General features: G+C 40.2%; 1 protein-coding gene across 2 annotated transcripts in view; it reads right to left on the minus strand.

Moving 5' to 3' along the window:
• The window catches only part of ADAMTSL1 (ADAMTS like 1), a 197,409-nt gene that overhangs the window by 35,081 nt on the left and 144,260 nt on the right, over positions 1-18,068 (minus strand). For both annotated transcript variants that reach the window (XM_082074285.1, XM_082074284.1), the window contains exons 18-21: positions 16,554-16,707; positions 14,083-15,223; positions 8,278-8,405; positions 4,586-4,714 (exon numbers count right to left, since the gene is read on the minus strand). In XM_082074285.1, the coding sequence (XP_081930411.1) occupies positions 4,586-4,714; positions 8,278-8,405; positions 14,083-15,223; positions 16,554-16,707 (1,552 nt within the window). The remainder of the gene's footprint in view (positions 1-4,585; positions 4,715-8,277; positions 8,406-14,082; positions 15,224-16,553; positions 16,708-18,068) is intronic.

The following is an 18,068-nucleotide window of genomic DNA, read 5'->3' on the forward strand; positions in this document are numbered from 1 at the left end:
ACACTGCATATTGAAGTGAAATTGCCCACATCAATAAAAATGACTGGACCAAAAATGCTGCTGGCTTTCTGAAGTTCAGAGAAAATCCCCCAACTGAAAGTCACAAGCACCTGTAAGACTCCTGGGTGACTTTTGGGTGGGTGTTTAGGATCAGTTTTGGTGAAGTCTGGCAACTCATCACCAGTTTGGCAGCTCATGGCCTGGATGGGTGTGCTTTTTGATGGATAAAGAACTGTCCAGGCCTGAAAAGTTGTGGTGAGCAGAGCCAAATCCAGTTGGTGCCCAGTCATGGGTAGTGTTCCCCAGGATTCAGTATTGGGGACAGTTCTGCTTAATCTCTTTATCAATGATCTGGACAAGGGGATCAAGTGCATCCTTAGTAAGTTTGTAGACAACACCAATTTGGGTGGGAGTGTTGTTTTGCTGGAAGGTAGGAAGGCCATAAGAGGGATCTGGACCAGCTGCACTGTTGGGCTGAGGCCAATTGTATGAGGTTCAACAAGGCCAAGAGCCGGGTCCTGCACTTGGGTCACAACAACCCCAGGCAGTGCTACAGGCTCAGGGAAGAGTGGCTGAAAAGCTGCCTGGTGGAAAAGTATCTACGGCTTTTGATTAATAGCTGTCTGAATAGGAGCCAGCAGTGTGCCCAGGTGGCCAAAAAGCCAACAGCATCCTGGCTTGTATCAGGAATAGTGTGGCCAGCAGGACTAGAGAAATGATTGTGCCACTGTACTTGGTCCTGGTGAGGCCCCACCTTAAATACTGTGTTCAGTTTTGGGCCTCTCATCATAAGAAAGACATTGAGGTGCTGGAGGGAGTGCAGAGGTGAAGAAAATGGTGAGGGGTCTGGAGCACAAGTCTGATGAGAAGCAGCTGAGAGAACTGGGGCTGTTCAGCCTGGAGAAAAGGGGGCTGAGGAGAGATCTTATCGCTGTCTACAACTACCTGAAAGGAGGTTGTAGCATGGAGGGTGTTGGCCTCTTTTCCCAAGTAGCAAGTGACAGGACAAGAGGAAATGGACTCAAGTTGTGCCAGGGGAGGATTACATTCAATATTAGGAAAAAATTCTTCATGGAAAAGGTTGTCCCACACTGGAAGGTCACCATCCCTGGAGGTGTTTAAAAGGCATATAGATGAGGTTCTTAGAGACATGGTTTAGTGCTATAGTTAGGTTATGGTTGGACTCAATGATCCTGAGGGTCTCCTCCAACCAAAATGATTCTCTGATTCTATAATTCTAAGTCTAGGATTGACCACAATCACCTGTGTTTAAAAAAAATATTCATTTACCTCTATAGACAAAGTCATGAAGTTATATCAAGTGAAATAACAATGATTTTTAAGCTTGAACAAAACCAGAATACCATTTTTGTTGTATAACTGAAACAGAATTTTATCCTGACATAATTCATATCAGGGGGCAATTAAACTGCAGTGTATCCAGGATAATTTTGTCTTCCCTTGTTTTACTGCTAGTATCTATAGATTTCAGCTCAGAACACAGATTTTGACAGTGCTTATGCCTTTCATAAAAAGTTAAAGAGCAATATAAAATTACTCCCTAGGCTCTGGTAATGTTGTCTTTCATTGTATCTTGTTTTTAAGAAACCTTCTTCAGGCTTATCAACACCTGTCAGCAGCAAGTGTATGTTTCTGTCCCTTGACAGCAAGAGCAGCTTTAGAAAATGTCATAACTGAGCCTTACACTTAATATTTCTCTTACAAATATTTATTCTGCTGTCTTGCTCATTCTCAGTAAAGATGTGTCCATATATGAGCCAGACTATCAAGATCCAATACATGCATAGTCCTTTACTACACACTGTACAATACAGTGATAGCAACAGAGCTTATATTGATGAGATTAACAGGCACAAAATTCTAATCCGGAACAAATCTCAGTTGCTGTGCTGGCTCAGGGCATCCTGAAGTTACTAGAGGAAAAGTACTAGAAAGAAAATAAACTATAGCTTTACAAAGCTGTGTGAACAGTTTATTCATCTACATAAGTCACCACATAATTTCTATTTATGTTAGTTTGCTTTCTAATTATGTTCACTTCCTTCTCACACTCTAATTTATTTTTTATTGTCATTAACCATTATCATTAACCATTGCATATTAACTTCCTATGATTTGATGGCCATTTCATTGTTTGTGCCTGCTGGAGAACTTCTAAAGTTCATCTATTCTGAAGAAGTCACTAGAGTATGACACATTTGGTGACTGAAGCAATTGTGCATGTTTCTCTTCTTAGACCTGATCATTCTAGACCTGATCTAAATAAAAATATATTAAAAGGTTGGATAATCCCAACCCTGATGCTAAAACAACAACAATAAAGTTTTTACAGTAGAAGGAAAATTATAAAATTATAAAATTATACTTATTGTCATGTTCTTCAACAGGTTTTATGAGATGGTATTTGTCCAGCTATAGGTGAGAGAGCTGACAGAAATCAGTCTGTTCCTGTGTGTCTTACCATATGAAGCTTCTTTAAATTGCTGTTGAATTATTAATTCTATTTATATGAAAATAAGACTCCAGAGCCTATAAAATATTTCTATTCTCATTGCTCACTCTCTTATCCCCTGTGTAACATCACAGTTTGTGGCTTATGATTCATGATAATTTCAACAGTACTGATAGCTGGTGTCAAACATAGCTGACTTTTTCTGTGGAGGCAGTAACAGAACATAAACTTCCATGAAGAAAATTATGATTTAAGCAAATTTATTTTGTATCACAAAAGATTCGTTATACAGTAATGCTATTAGATAGCAAAAAGCCTTCTGAGAGAGCAGACAGCGATTCTGTTGTGACACTGCTAAAATTTTGCATTGTGGACATATATTCTCACAGTAGGCAGGCTTCATAAAATTGCTAGGGATGATTTCCCTCTTGAAAAAAAGCATTGAATCTATGCCTTGACCATGCTGTGCTCCCCTCCTGTAGTTTTCTGATACCATAAGAACGGTGGCGACTTTGCTCAGCCACATCCTGTTCTTTTCATGATGTCTTTATACTGAAGGGAAATGCCTGCACTTCCTAAATCAGCAATCACTGTCTACATCTGTGGGACCTCCCCATCTGCAGCTGAGAGAACCCAGAGAGAAAAATCCAAAATAATTTATGTTCTTACTATAATTAGTCTCTTTCACACACTCTCAGTGCAGGTGGCCATACAGGGGACTGGAGAAAGAGAGTACAGTTTTCATCTCCTGCTTCCTTGAAAGAAACTGGACATCAATGTGATTGCAAGGGAGTGTCTAGTGTCTTATGTTGAGAGGGCAACAGAATTAATTAACTCCTTCACGAAACACTAGGAAAAACAACACTGTATGTTTCTTTAATTAATCCCACCAAGAGTAACTAATAAATTGGGATGTTCAGCTTAGTGCTTGCACAGCTATTGGACATGCTTTGCTGAAGGACAGATGACCAAATAGTGAAACTCGAGCCAAATACTCTTCTTACTTAAGAATTTTCATGAGTGTGGCTGGCAGTAGTTGAAGAAAGAAAACCAAAAACCACTAAGTGCTTAAACTGAGCAGGAAGTGTACAGAAAGCAGGACATCTGTATATTTGCAATACAGATCCTTATAGAACCAGAGTCGTTTTGGTTGGAAAAGACCTTTAAGATCGAGTCCAGCCACTAACCTAGCGCTGCAAAGTCCACCTCTAAACCATGTCATTTAGAGTCATCTGAAGTAGCTGCTAGGGAAAAGAAGCTAAAGCAAGGGCCTAAGGGACTTAGTACAAGTCTCCACCACAGATATTTGTGTAACACTCAGCATAGCTCACTTTGTGTTTTATAAGCTTCTCCCTTCCCATCCTGTTCCCCTTCATACTATGGATGAAAGTGTAATGAATCAAAGGTCTGGCCCTGGGTCTTGAGAGATTTTCCAGCCCTCTCTCTTTTCCCCCACCCATCCACTCCATACTGACACCACTCTCACCAACAGCCATAGAACTCCAACACACAGATAAGGTCAAGATTTTTTGGTCACCATTGGAAAGAGGAAAACTGCTGTAGTAAGACTGAGGAACATTCAGTCTCTGGCTGGAAAACAGTTCCAGGGAGAACCCTGTTTCAGCAGAATTCCTCCAAATTCCTGCACTCCAAGATGAAAAAAAGAAAAATCAGAAAAAGAATGTGCTTACACACCCTTAATTTGGAAAAAAAACTATCTGGCAGGAAAAGAAGTGGTGTGGACTTTGAAAACCCCATCAACGAGGAAAAAAGTCCATCCATGCTTTCACATTGTCATCAAACTTCCCCAACAAGTAGGAATGTGTATCACTTTTGTTATATCCACATCAGATTTTCACATGGATCTCTAACAAAGATTCCTGTGATATTGTCCCAGATCGATTTTCTTCAGCCACCATAATTTTCTAGTTGGTATTGATAAAAGGAGGACAACTTCTCTGCTAAAAATTAATGGAAGTAAAGAAGTTTTCCTGAGTCCCAGAAAAACCTTGCAGTTTCACCCAGCTACTCCTGCAGACACCAATATAGGAAAGAACCCCACAGAAATTTATAGCCAAAGGCACTTCCATGGCAGATCAAGTAATTTCTCACCTGCAACCTGGCAGCTAATCGTAACATTTGCTCTCTGGATGGTTTTCACTGTACTTCCAATATCAACTGTAACAACAGGTGATTCAGTGTTGATCACAGTGGTTCTTGATGCCTTTATCAGTGGCTTTCCTGTATAAAAGAAGCACCGCAGTTTGTCAGACCAAGCACAGCAGATTCGCATAGAATAGATGTCCTGGGACACTCTGTGTTATACTATATACACCGGACAGGTGGATATGGGAAAACGTTGGAATATGAGGCCACCTGTTCTTTATAATATTACAGTGCCACTAAATTCCATGAGAAAAATTGTACTGGAAAAAGAAAAAGCATACTTAGAGCAGAGGTAGAATAGCATTGAAGCCATATGGACACAAATGAGAACCAGTTGAATCAATGAACGCCAGCACAATTGGAGCTGCAACAAGGTGTTCTCCTGGTACTGCAATAAAAATACCACCCTTTTCCAAAGGCCGAACATAGGAAAAAGAAGCCCAAGGAATGACTACAGGCATATTAAAAGTGCAGGAGGTTTACAGCAACATGCAAGCTGTTTCTACACATCGTTCATATGTTCTTTAACTTACAGTGGAAACACTGGGATTGAGAAGACCAGACCATAGCCAGAAAGTTTCCTCATAATGGATATCATAAGATGAAGGACATAAAGAAGTTCCCCTCTGTCAGATAATCTGTTTTGTTTTATCTAAAGCCTGTAGTAACAGTGCTATGTGTTAGCATTGTTTACCTCTAGCAAAGACACCTGTTCTGCCTACAACAAATATTTCAAATTGTTTTCAGTGTGCTTCCAGCATCTGTGGCAGCAAGCAAGTAGGTCAAGGTGTTCCCCTGCTGATGTGCATGTCTATGTGGGATCAGCTGTGGAGTTACCCACCACTGGAGGCTCCAGGAGGCTTCTTCAACTCCTTATGAAGGTACACAGCAAGGGCACACCTACATGACACAGAACAGGTCAGAAATACTGAGACTTGGCCCTGAGAGTGAAGCAGCAGAGCTGAACAGAGGTGGAATAAGGCAGCTCCCCTGCCCCAGCCAAAATGTTCTGTAGGCAGGATACTGGAATGAGGGGCAGAAGATGACAACATTTAGAAAGTGTGTGATTTGGTTGTTTTTGAGTCAGTGTTGTATTTTCAAACTCATCTTCATCCAAAAATCTAGAAACACATTTTTTTCCTCTTTAAAATAAATGGTCAGTTACCAAACAGGTTCAGATATCTTCATTTGCCCACAGAAGCGGCAGTTTTAGGTTAATGTCTACCACTGGTTTAACTTGTGCATTAATCTGGAGGTGACCAACGAAGAAAAGATGGAAGTGAGAAAAAGAGCTTGGTTTCATTGAGCTCATGGAGATTCCTGAAAATTTAATTCAACCCTAAATATAAGTTGCTTCGTATAGCTGTATTTCCAGGGCTTTCACCTGGAATTTCTCTCATATCAGTTTGGGGTGGTTTTTTTTGTATTTTATTTTTTTTTCCTCTCATCACTTTTAATGCCTAAGAATAACAAAATAAAATGTTACATTTTCTTGTTGAAATATCTCCAAAAGTTTGTATGCTTTGTGGCAAAGCCTGTAGAGAAAAGATAAATTCTTCAACTATCCTTGAGCCTTTTATTTTCCTGATTGGCTTCCACAATCTCATCAAAAGATTAAAAATTTGTTAGCTGTTCAACCCATAAAAGACTAGCAAACCATTGAGAAAAATGGAAACATATTCCACTGTCTTTTTTTCCATGCATGTGCTAAACTAATCAAAAAAATCTTCAATGAAATAAGCTTTCAGCCTCATTCCTGATTCCTCTAAAGATGGTCTTGGCTTTCAATTTTTTTTCAGAGAAAGTACTTCCATTATGCCAAAAAGGCTGTTGCTTTGTTCCAAAAACTGCTCAGTACTTCATTTTGATATTTATGGCCTCATTTTATAACATGTTCAGCTCTTTGCCTTGGAGTCAAGATGGAAATTTATACCAGTTCCTAAGCAGTGTTCAGCTTGAGTCTGGAATGCATGAATGTTAATTCATCTAAAAAGGTTTCACTACAATTATAATTTTAAAAAAAATCTAATGGCTTTCCTGTGCTACATGTATACCTGATGCTCAGTTTATTCTATTTTTCTACATGTATACCTGATCCTCAGTTTATTTTTCTGTTTTTCTATATTTATTTTTCTAGTTTTCTAGTTTATTTTTCACACAAAAATGTCTCCACAAATTACGTTGTATACTATGGCTTTTTAAACTCACTGGAGCAATATGGACAGAATAGCAATTTTGACTGAATATTGTTTAACCTCATTTTCAGCTTCTTGGTGGTGCAACCTCAGAGTTTTACTGCAGAGTTGTTCCTTATACAACATTATACTGTCTTAGCAGTAGCACCACTGCCCTGCTACCTCGGATTCAACAAAGATATTCCCCATATACAGCATTGTAAAAAGGATCAATCTTTTTGTTTTTACCTACATATAATATGTAGCTCTGATGCAGATCTTCCCTTTCCGCCCTGGTGGATTAAACTGTTCTCCTTCTAACAGACAGAAAACATCTCTTTCCAGCTGGTTTACTGATCAGAGTTTCAGTGCTCACCATTGCTGTATTCTTAGATTTTCTTTATGCTTATCTTACCTGAAAATTTCTCTGTGTTTAGTGTAAAAACCTCAAGGTCATCAACAGCTATTCCTTCCTCAAATCATATATCATACACTGGCAGCTGGTGGTCACTGTCTGCACAATGAATGTCTCCAAATGTCTCCACATTGTAAAGCAGTGAAAAAGAGATGTCTGAAAAATCTATAAGCTTCCCAGCATTCCTAAGATGTTTTATTTTGTCTTTTTGATAAATAGAATATTCTTCCTCTAAGGCTTCTCTGCCTTGTCGGGATCCTTAGCTGTCTCTTCTATCCCTTCATCTTACCCAACAGCTCCTCATTCACATTTCCTGTTCTGTTCTTCTGCTAGTTCTGATGTGGTTGTGAGCCAGCTGATGTTTCCTACCAACAAACCTTGAAGCAGCTGGATTCATGCACTACCTCCCATTTCCGCTGGCTTTTATTTGGGTGGGTTTCCTTTAGAACTGAAATCTAAACTAACAAAGGATATTTAGTCTGCTGTACAACTCAACCATTACTAGAGAAATATAAACATACAAGTTAATTTTTTGTGAACCTCTATTCACCAGCAATTGAAACAGTGTCAGCCATGTTTGTGGCACAATGGATCAAATATGATACAGGGCTTGATCCTGCAAGGGGCTAGGTCTTCAGCTTTGGTATTTTTTAGGCTTGCCTAACGTATACCTCAGTAAGTCCTTTGATCAGCCTGTTAGACTTGAAGAGGCCAGCAATAGGTTTAAAATGAGGCATAGGAATTGGGAGGCTTGGACAGCACTGCCCATATTGGCTGTGAATAACCAGGATGAGAGCTGTCTTGAGACCACATCAGATGCAGCGTGTGAGAACAAGCATTCATCTCCTGCAGAAATCCACAAATCTAACAAAATGACTGTGAAAGTTGGATTCAGATTCTTCCAGAGTTCACACCCTGCGTTATCACCTCTGTGGACCTACCTTGCCTGCTCAGCTTCCACAGACATCTCTTCCCCCCACAAAGAGCTTCTGTTCAGAATCATACAAGGGGCAGGGACCATCCTGCAAGTGCAGGGAGTGAACTATTACCTGCTAGAGTGACAGCAATGGAGACAGAGTCAGATCCTAGGGAATTGGATGCATTGCAAGCATAGAAACCCACATCAGCTTCGACAGGCGCTAGAATTTGCAAGGAGTCATCAGGCTGAAGTAGCATCCTGGAGTAAAAAGCAGAAAGAAAGATGTAATGGTCTCTTACGTCGTGTAAACTTGAATACATTTACTGGGATTTTTTTCGGGCTTGGGTAAATTTTTTACAGTTCAGGCCTTGAGGCTGTATTGAAAATTTTATTAAGAAATTTAAAGTCTTCTGTTGAGACTACAAGGTGTGATTACTTAAATTAAATTTTAATCTCACTCCCAGTTCTTCTGCTTCTGATCGTGTGTATTAGAGAAAGATTACTGAGTACTTAGGATATCACCCCTGGTTTGTGAAACCTCCTCCTCTCCTGTGTCACTTCTGTATGATGCTGAATTAGTTGCCTAGCCTCTGCTTTGCAAAGTAGGAGTAGCAATAGTAAAGAACAAGCTAGATTATAGCAAGAGAAAAATGAAACCTGCTGAAGATAAGCACAAAGAAGTGAACTGCAGACTCAGTGTCAAAACTGAAATAGGCTCCAAATTCTTGGATTGCTGAGTATTTTGCACAAACTCAGCAGTCTTTTTTGCTCTGCTAACAGTCAGTGAAGGCAGAGAGGCATACTCAGCTCCTTCTTGGGCTGAACCAACTTTCTTTCCTCTCTTTCCCCTGGCAGCAAGAGGAGCCTACTGTGATCTCAGTGGACTTCCCATGGTTAGATGGGATGAATATGGCTTTAGACCTTTTATGTACTGCTTCTTTTCACAAACAGTCTGGTTTTACAGTGGTGTAACTCCATCACTTCCTGACGTAGACTTGTTAAAACAAGAATTCAGTCCACGGGCTCTTGTACCTTATGCATCTTTGTTTTCAGCACAGGATATTTCATGATTATTGTTCCTTTTTCTTAGGTTTTAGCTGAAACTGTTGATAAAACCTAATGATAAATTACTTTTCTCATCAGCAACTTTCAGCAGCTGCTGTACATAAACCCTTAGCTGAGGCTGTGATTGACAGTGACAATGGTGAAAGCGGGGGAGCGACATGCCTGTAAAACACACATGCAATAGATGTCTGCTCACTGGTCCCGGAATTAATGAGTTTCTTTCTATTTCCACCCCCCTAATGAAAACTGTTGTCTCATGGACCAAAAAGCAGCAGACACTTGATCTTGCACAACACTATGTGTGGTAAATCTATAAAACAAACGGGATTATGGTCACCCACCAAAATCTGTTATAGGAAAAAATCCAGAGTTAAAATTATTTTTGACCCTTTTTTTTGTAATAATAATTATGATTATTAATAAATGGAAAGAGCTGCCTTTTGTCCACCAAGATTTGCAAGCGTCTAGAAAAATTTACCTTTGCAACACAAACATTAATAATTTTTAAATTTAATCTTCTCTTGCACAGCAAAAATCCCCCAGTGGTTGAAAGAATCCGCTCCCCATTTCTGCTTTTAAGGATCTTTTCTTTCTTAACCCTCAGTCATAAACAGGGCAGTCTTCTAGTAAGCCACTGCTAACAGTGCCAGCAAATAACAAGTTTCTTTACTTACAAGAATAGTGTCGGCATCTATCAGTATCTTGCATGTTAATTTTTTAGTTTAACACTGACTGGTTCTACCTCTACATGGAATTCATTAGAGCTTCAGAATTTGTCCCGAATTATACTAGCATGTAATAGTTAAAAGTTGTGTGTTCTACTTGCATATGTGCAAATATAGTATGTAGGCTGACCGGCGAGTCCTACATCTAAGACACACAACACCCTAAAAATTTGTTTAGAAATGTTTCTGTCACCTTTGGGTTGAGGTAAGAAATTGCTTAATATCACACCTCATAAAACACAAGGGAACATAATTTATTGTTAATCAGCTCTGCTTATGTAAATATTTCTTCGTCAGTTCAAGTCACCTCAAGATACAGCACAAATATTTTTAGAAATAGAAAGAGGCCAGGTAGGTATCTGCCTTTAAAAAAAACACAAACAAACCAGCTTCAGTGCAGCTCCATCTTCCTTTCTTTTTGACACAAGTTTTAATGTCCTTTTCTACAAACAAAGCTGATGTCCTCTTGAATAATTCTTTCTGTTATTTGTGTGCCACAATTTGGCATAACTGCTCTTCGTGAAAGCAGATCTATTACTAACCTTCTTTGTATAGAATGATTTTGGCTGGATTCCCTATTTGCTCATAGATTGCTATTTTTATTGGGTTTAGAGTTGCTTGTCAGTGGTGAAAAAAGTACCAGCTGTAGCAATTCTTTCTGTCAGCGGCATGCCTTCAGAATCTCCTTTATGGACTCAATACAGCTTAATATTTAATCAGTCTCATCTCAATTGCTCCACATTGCATTATCTCCAAAACAAAAATTTATTTTAGAGGACCTATATCAGTAACTAATTCAGATGGCACCTTGCAAACATCTAACTCTGTATCACCTACTGTTTACATTCTGCTTCATGTCTAGTTATAAAATACATTTCCATTTTGGAAAAGTTGAATTATCAAGTACTGACAGGTTCTGAGTGATGGAAGTTACAGTATACTTGGAAGGCTTACTAAACAATGCACAAATCCCTCCAAGATTTTTCACTTTAAAATGGATTCCTAAGAAAGTTAATCTGAATTTTCTTTGAAACAAAACATTTTCTACCATTTACAGAAGTCTCCAGACTTTGATATAAATACTAGGAGTCTCTGAAACTTCACTCAGAACCCATGCTGGAGTTGACCTGATACTTTAACCTTAGAAGGGAGTATGGACACTCATGCTAAATTTGCACTCAGGCTGAATATGCAGACTCAAGTCAAGGCTTTTTTACTGAAACAACACAGATATTTTCACCTGCTGCTTCTTTTTGTTTCATATGTTTTCATTCTATTGGGTGACTGAAAATATCAAATTTTGGGACCTGTGTTACATATTTTTGTGACAGTACATAGACTAAAGCTAAATAGACATTTTTTTTTTCAAGTGAAGCTATGTAATAGGAGTTGTAAATAATTTTAGGTAGATGGTGCAGCTCATGAAGGGGGGCAATGGGAACAGAATCATTCATTGCCACATCACTGGTCCAGACAAAATCTATGGCTACAATGCATGAAAGTGAGTGCCTTTATCTCAATATCTGGTAATTCACAATAGACATAGCTATCAACCTACTTAAAACCAGCAGCCTACACTCTAAAAATCACTATACAAACCGCAAACCACTGGAATCTCAGTGTACTCAGTAGGGCATCAGCTGAGGGACTTCAGCTCGACTCTCTGACCTTCCTCACCAAAAGTGTCTCTCTTTGATGCTGGTACAGGAAGGCTCATCTACATTAATTTTCTTATTCCCGTTGAGACAGAGATGGGCTGGAAAACTGGTTTCTCTTCTCCATTCAGTGTCTGGCACAGTGTGAAGAAGACAAGCTGCAGAGCTGACAGCTCTAGCATACCGAACACCACCACATGCAGATGGCCTTGCTGTTTACAGCAGGACACTGCGAGACTGCTTGAAGTGCAGCTTTCATTTACATGCTGATTGGCAACCAGCAAGAGCATTCTGAGACAAAACCAGAATACTACTGTTAAGAACCCAGCAAAATATCCACAACCCAATTTTCATATGCACCATATCTTCTAAATTTCCATTAACTCCAAAGTTACAGATGCTGAATATCTCTGAAGCTCAGAGCACTTATCATTTTGTGCTCCACCCACCAACTTGGAGGAACTATGAATGATGAATGCAGAATGAAGTTCACGAAGGGGAAATTGCCTCAACCATTAAAGAAGAGGTGCAATGAATAACATTAGTAACTGGCAAATAAACTGTACTTCCTTGAGTCTTTTCAATAGACATTTGAGCACACTCAGTTGCCTGATAGTTCAGAAAGACAACATGGCATTGAATGTTATTTCGGCCAAACTGAAAGGAAAAAAAAAAAAAAAAGGTCCAAAGGCATTCTAAAATTAAAACAAAATGAAACTAAAATGTCAGATATTGTAAGACGGTTTCATTGTCAGCTGAATGAATCTGCCTGTTGCTACACCATGGCTACTTCTACAGTGTGAGATAAACTTGTAATTTTCTCATGAGTGCAGTGTCCAGCATTAACCACACATGGACTCAATGTAACCTCCCTTCCCTTTCAAGCATACCACAGAAATCATGGTCATTTCCAGTAAAGAAAAAAAATCCATTAATGACACAATTCCAACAGAATGGAATCACTGGCAAGGAAAATCTGTATACAAAATTTTTGGGGGGCAATGAAGATATTTTCACAGGAATATGGCCAAATAAAGAGATACTATAGGCCCAAGTCTTGATTAAGACTGCATGTGATTTCCACAAGAGATGTATTATTTTTCTTAGTGTTCCCTCCCCCTGCAAAAGTTATAATTTTTTTTGTGAAACCTGATACACTTACTAGCCATCAGATACAGAAGCAGAGACAAGAACCATGAAACTCGGTTAGAGAAAACAAGGATTTTGGAGTGATTCAGTTGCTGAAGTGAGAAAGGAGCTAATAAACCAGTTATATAACTATGCAGAAGGAGCAATTGTACCTAAATCAATATTCCACTGGAAGATCCACAAGCACCACACTGTAAATGAATTTTTGCCTTGACTCTACCTTTCCCCATTTCCCAAGCTGACCTTATGACTAAATTCAGATGTCCTAACTGAGGTCAGTATCTTGTGTGGAAAGAGCCACTTTGCAGATTGCTGGGCTGTTTCGTTACACCATGTTGGTTAATGTAACTGCTTCTTACACTCTCTGCCTATTCTTGTACCACTTTCTCACAGAATAGAACAAAAGCATAAAATCTCAAGTATACACAAGAACACTGTCTGTTATCAACACAGTTAAGATTATAACTAGAATTGAAAATAGTTCATTCTTGTGTGCTGTTGCACACAAACAAATAACATGCAGTGACAGGCATGTCACCTGAAGGCCACCTGAAGGACAAAAAAGCATCATGTCTGTGGGACACTGATAAAAGCATTTTGTTACTCAAGTTCTCAGACTACACCTGGGGCCAGCACACTGGGAGTTCGAACAGACAAGGGTGCACCACTTCACATCAGAAGAGTGCTTAGATATCAGCGTGTTGAGCTGACAGATTAGCTGCAAATAACCATAAAGTATGTTTTCACAGTTTCTAGCCTCTATCAGAACACACACAGGGAATGGTGACTCTAATGCCCCCTGAGTTTTGCCCTGGGCAGTTCTGCACACATGTGGAAGGCAGAGCCTCACTTTCTCTGTTTTCTGCTACCACAACCAGGTTAGACAGACCCTGATGGAGCACTGTGAGAAATGCAATTCATATCTCCAACAGAGGATAATAATAATAATACTAGTAATAAACAATTATCAGCCTTCATATCTGAAAACCTATCTTGTAGCAGAAACCTCCACCTTGGCATGGGAAAATACACACAGCACATGGAGTGCTTTGTTAACTGCATTTGGCACTTATTTGCTTTAGCACTTTATGAACTCTTCTTTTTACTTACTGAAACAGAAGTAAAGCTCCTGTTTGTCACACAGACTGACCCAACATCCAGACCTTGCCAAAGAGTTACAGTACCCTGTTTGCTACTTCACATGTGTTACTCCTTCTTTCTGCTATGAAAACAAACTACACCAGAAATGGTTTTGTCCCTGGGACTGATGGGTAGTAAAACATGGAAACTGAACTGTCAAAATACCGATTATTTTCTAAAAAGTTAAATAATATGTTTTACCTATCACTGTATTTTACTTCCTCTCCATTCTTAGCCCAGCTGATGGTGGGCTTTGGGTTTCCCACTGCTTCACAGTGAAGCAGCACGCTCAGTGTGCCACTGGCTAGGACCACTGTCTGTCCCAGGTGGGTAACAACCTCTGAAGCAGAAAGCTGTTGTGCTGCTGAAATCTTTCGGAGGATGGCAGGCTTTTGATGAGGTCTGCGAAAGCCATTTGCCAGGTCTACAGAGCTGGGAAAAATTGTTTCAGCAGATGATGTCCTCAGGGAGCTAGTAAATCCAGAAACATGCCTGTTGAGAGGGTATTCCACTGAGGCTGAATCTATTCTTCGCCTTGATGTTTTGAGGACAGATTCCTGGTGCTCCAAGTGGCTCTTGAAAACCTCATGAGCCAACTGCACAACAAGCTGCTCAGTGTAGACATCCTTAAGCTCCTCAGGCTGTTGAGACAAATTTCTTATGATATCATCCAAGCGTTTCTGCTCTGTGACGATAGTAAATGGCAGGCTATACTCCCAGCTCTGGTCCTCCTCTGAGGATGTGTTTCTTTCCGTCGACTCCTGGGCTTCCCAGAACTCCAGATTTTCCCCTGGCCATCCCCTGTGCTTTAGCAGCCTTGAGATAATATCGTCATACCAGCTGCTGGGATCAGCAAGATGCCCTCGCTTTTCAGCCTTGCTCCCATTGAAGAGAATCCCATTGATATGTTTCTCCTGTGTTCGCAAGGCTTCATTTGAGCTGGCCTTTCTCCTGGCCTCTTCCTCCCTGATACCAGTTGGCTGCCCAGCAATGATCTTCTTGTTGCTTCCAATTAGTTTAATTACGAAATGCTCCTGGGATGGTCCTGCTGTGCAGGTGTATGTACCCGTGTCTGAAGGCTTCAAACGATGGATTTTCATGTACCCATAGGGTGCAATGGTGATGTGAGCTGAGCTGATTAGCCTCTTGTCATCCTTCTCCCAAGTGATCATTGATTTCCGGAACCTCCTTGTGGGGCATCGGAGAATAATGGAGGTTTTGGGCAGCAAGTAGGCATACCCGCCCACAATAAAGTGTAGCTTCTTCTGCTTCCTTGTCTGGATGTAAACTTTCCTTACGGCCATAATATGGGGGCTTTGCTTATGAGCTGGCCTGTTGTGCCCTGAAATATCATTAATACTGTTAGTATGTGATACCATTAAACAAAACAAGCAGTTTACTGTGGTGCTGGAAGCCTTCAACCCATTACACAGTAATGGGAGAAGCTGGCCACCAGCTGCTGAACTGTTGGAGCAATCAAAATAAGAGGAATAAGAAGACACACTTTAGGAATGCAAAAGTAGTCTTGCCCAGGGAACATGCAGAAACCAAACAGCCAGGGACAAAAGCTTTATGGGAGGGAGAGAAAATGAGTCAAAATGTAGTTCTTGTTAAGTATTTAAATGTAGATTGTTGCTTAATTAATACATTGAAAAGACAAGTGTTTACCACCCATGGCCTCAAAGGCAACATGATCTTGCAGCTCACAGCTTAAGGAAGAGTGGAAGTGCTGCTGCCTCAGAGAATGAAGTTGAACAGAGCAAATCTGTCTGGATTAGACTTAAAAACATGGTCAGTACTACTCAGGTACACTAGTTCAGTGTGTCCTTCCAGTTTCCAAATCTCTGTGACAGAGATCTTTGTTATGAAGCACTAAATAAAGAAGCATATGTATATTATTAGTAAATACCATGCAACATTTCATACCAGCTTTGGTTCTGAATGTCATATCTTCTTTCCTCCCTGGCATACCCAACATTTAGCAGTTTCAGTGTTCACAGTCAGCTTTAAGATGAAGCTAGGCTGACTTTCAAGCTTTTGCACATCCACTTGGCTTACTGAAAGCCAGGGAAGGGCATACAGGAAGACTACTGCTCTTGTGAAAGGCAACAAGGAACGCATGAATTACCAACATAAAATGCATCTACCTTGTGTTGCATAGTTCATTAAAAATCCCAGGTCATAGAGGGTTCTGAGTGACATACTGAAATAATATGTGTTTAAATGATCTTCAACAAAATGCTTTACCAACTGTTTTCTTTGCAGCTGTTCTAGCAGAGAGTTTATTTGAAGCTGCCCTCAGGCTGCTGTGCTGTATCTCTGAGCCTCTACATTCCAGCTGTGAAATTTAGATCTTGATTTGGGTCAGAATTTTGAGCCAGTTCTTCCAGAAACTAGTAGCTCTCTTCCAGAAACTAGTAGCTCCCTTCCAGCACATTGGCTCAGACCCAGCTCCAACAATAAAATTCATAGCTCTCGTCCGCTGACTTGCCTTATTGTTAAACAAAGCATACTTGTTCACAGAGAGAAAAGCTCAGCAGCAGCAGCCACTCTGCAAGAGTGAGTAACACTAGCATAAGAGGAGGTTATGGAGTAGACAACACCATGGATTTCTTAGAGATGGACATCCAAGCCCCTTTCCCCAGACACTCCCAAGCATCTTTTCCACTTACTTGCACAGGTGCCTAGTGCACAGGGCCTGATCAAGGATGAGAATGGCAAAGGTGGGCACAGTGAGGAATTGATGATGACAGAATCCCCAGTTTTCAGCATCTTTCTGCAAATGGCATTTCGACTCTGGGTGCCCTCTCCACAGCTCACAGAACACTAGGAACAGGAAAAACATCAGGAGCAAGTTGTACTGAAAGAAAAGGGTGCTCCCTGTAGCACCCTCTCCCTCACCTCCACATCCACTTTACCTACTCATATTACAATGCAGATCAGTTATAGCTTTCAAAATATCACAGTGGAATAAAGCAGAGCAGCACCTGGCCATTCAGTTATAAACAGTGCAGGCACAGCAGGGAGATGAAATATATTCTTTCCTTTGAGGCTTTGAATCTTTCCACACTCCCTTTAGCACTTTGCTTTCAGATTATGCCACTTGTTTTAGTGGTACTGGGCTACAGTACGAAGGCTGTGTTTGCATTTTGTTTCTATGTGTCTGTGTCTGCTGGCAGGAAAAACTCATGCTCATGCCTAAGAGCAGACCACATTGAGTTGCCCTTCACAGATAGATCTAAATATGGCCTAAACTTAATCTTTGAGCTTTACTGTTGCAGATCTATTAGACATAATAAATGAATGTTTCAAATACCAATGAATTATTTCAGCCTGGTAGTTCCCACACATGGCTTACACAGAGGAGTTCACGTCCTCTAATACCAGACTGTGATGCCTGATGCACAAGTGGGCATTGTTCAGTGTAATTCAGCATGCCTATTTTATTTCATATTTATGCATACAGCATCACAGACAGCGAGAATACAGGCAGTGCCATTGCAGTGGAAACCAGGCAGCAGCCTGTGCTGTCAAGCGGGTTGAGTGCTGTAAAGTTGGTAGCACAAAGATAGATGTGTACTTCTGTTACATGTGGATGCACACATGTGGTAATGGGAACTGGCAATGAAGTGAGGGGGAGAAAACACACTAAGAGTAAGAAGAGAAAATACGTGGCAGCATTCAAGTGAAATGGGGAGGAGAGAGTGAAGTCAGATTTGATTTTAGCAAGTGTCAATAGGCAGAAAGGTGGAGTTGTACAGATGTCAACATAAACCACACAGCAATTTCCTGTGAAAGAGGACAAATAGGGAGTAGAATTACCATCTTCCCTGCTAGAATGGCTAAATGCCTTCTGGCAGCAAATTTCACAAGAACATCCACTTATTTGAGCAAAATGACAAGGTAGATCAACATACGAAGGGTGCAGGTGGGACAGCTGTGTGAGGTGACCAGTGTTTCTTTCACAATTAAGTGAATTTCCACCTCCTTTCATGAAAGAGAACTGGGATAATGGTGGCAGAGATTGCAATATGGAGAATGATTTTCATGCTTACTGGCATTAAAAGATCAAATTATATTTTCAGTTATACTTTCATAAATATATATATATATATATATATTTTTTTTTTTTTCCCTAAGCCATTTGAGGCCTGAAAGGGAGCCTGGGAACTGCAAAACACTTCAGT

Source organism: Streptopelia decaocto (assembly GCF_964273445.1).
Source record: "Streptopelia decaocto genome assembly, chromosome: Z".
Classification (NCBI taxonomy): domain Eukaryota; kingdom Metazoa; phylum Chordata; class Aves; order Columbiformes; family Columbidae; genus Streptopelia; species Streptopelia decaocto.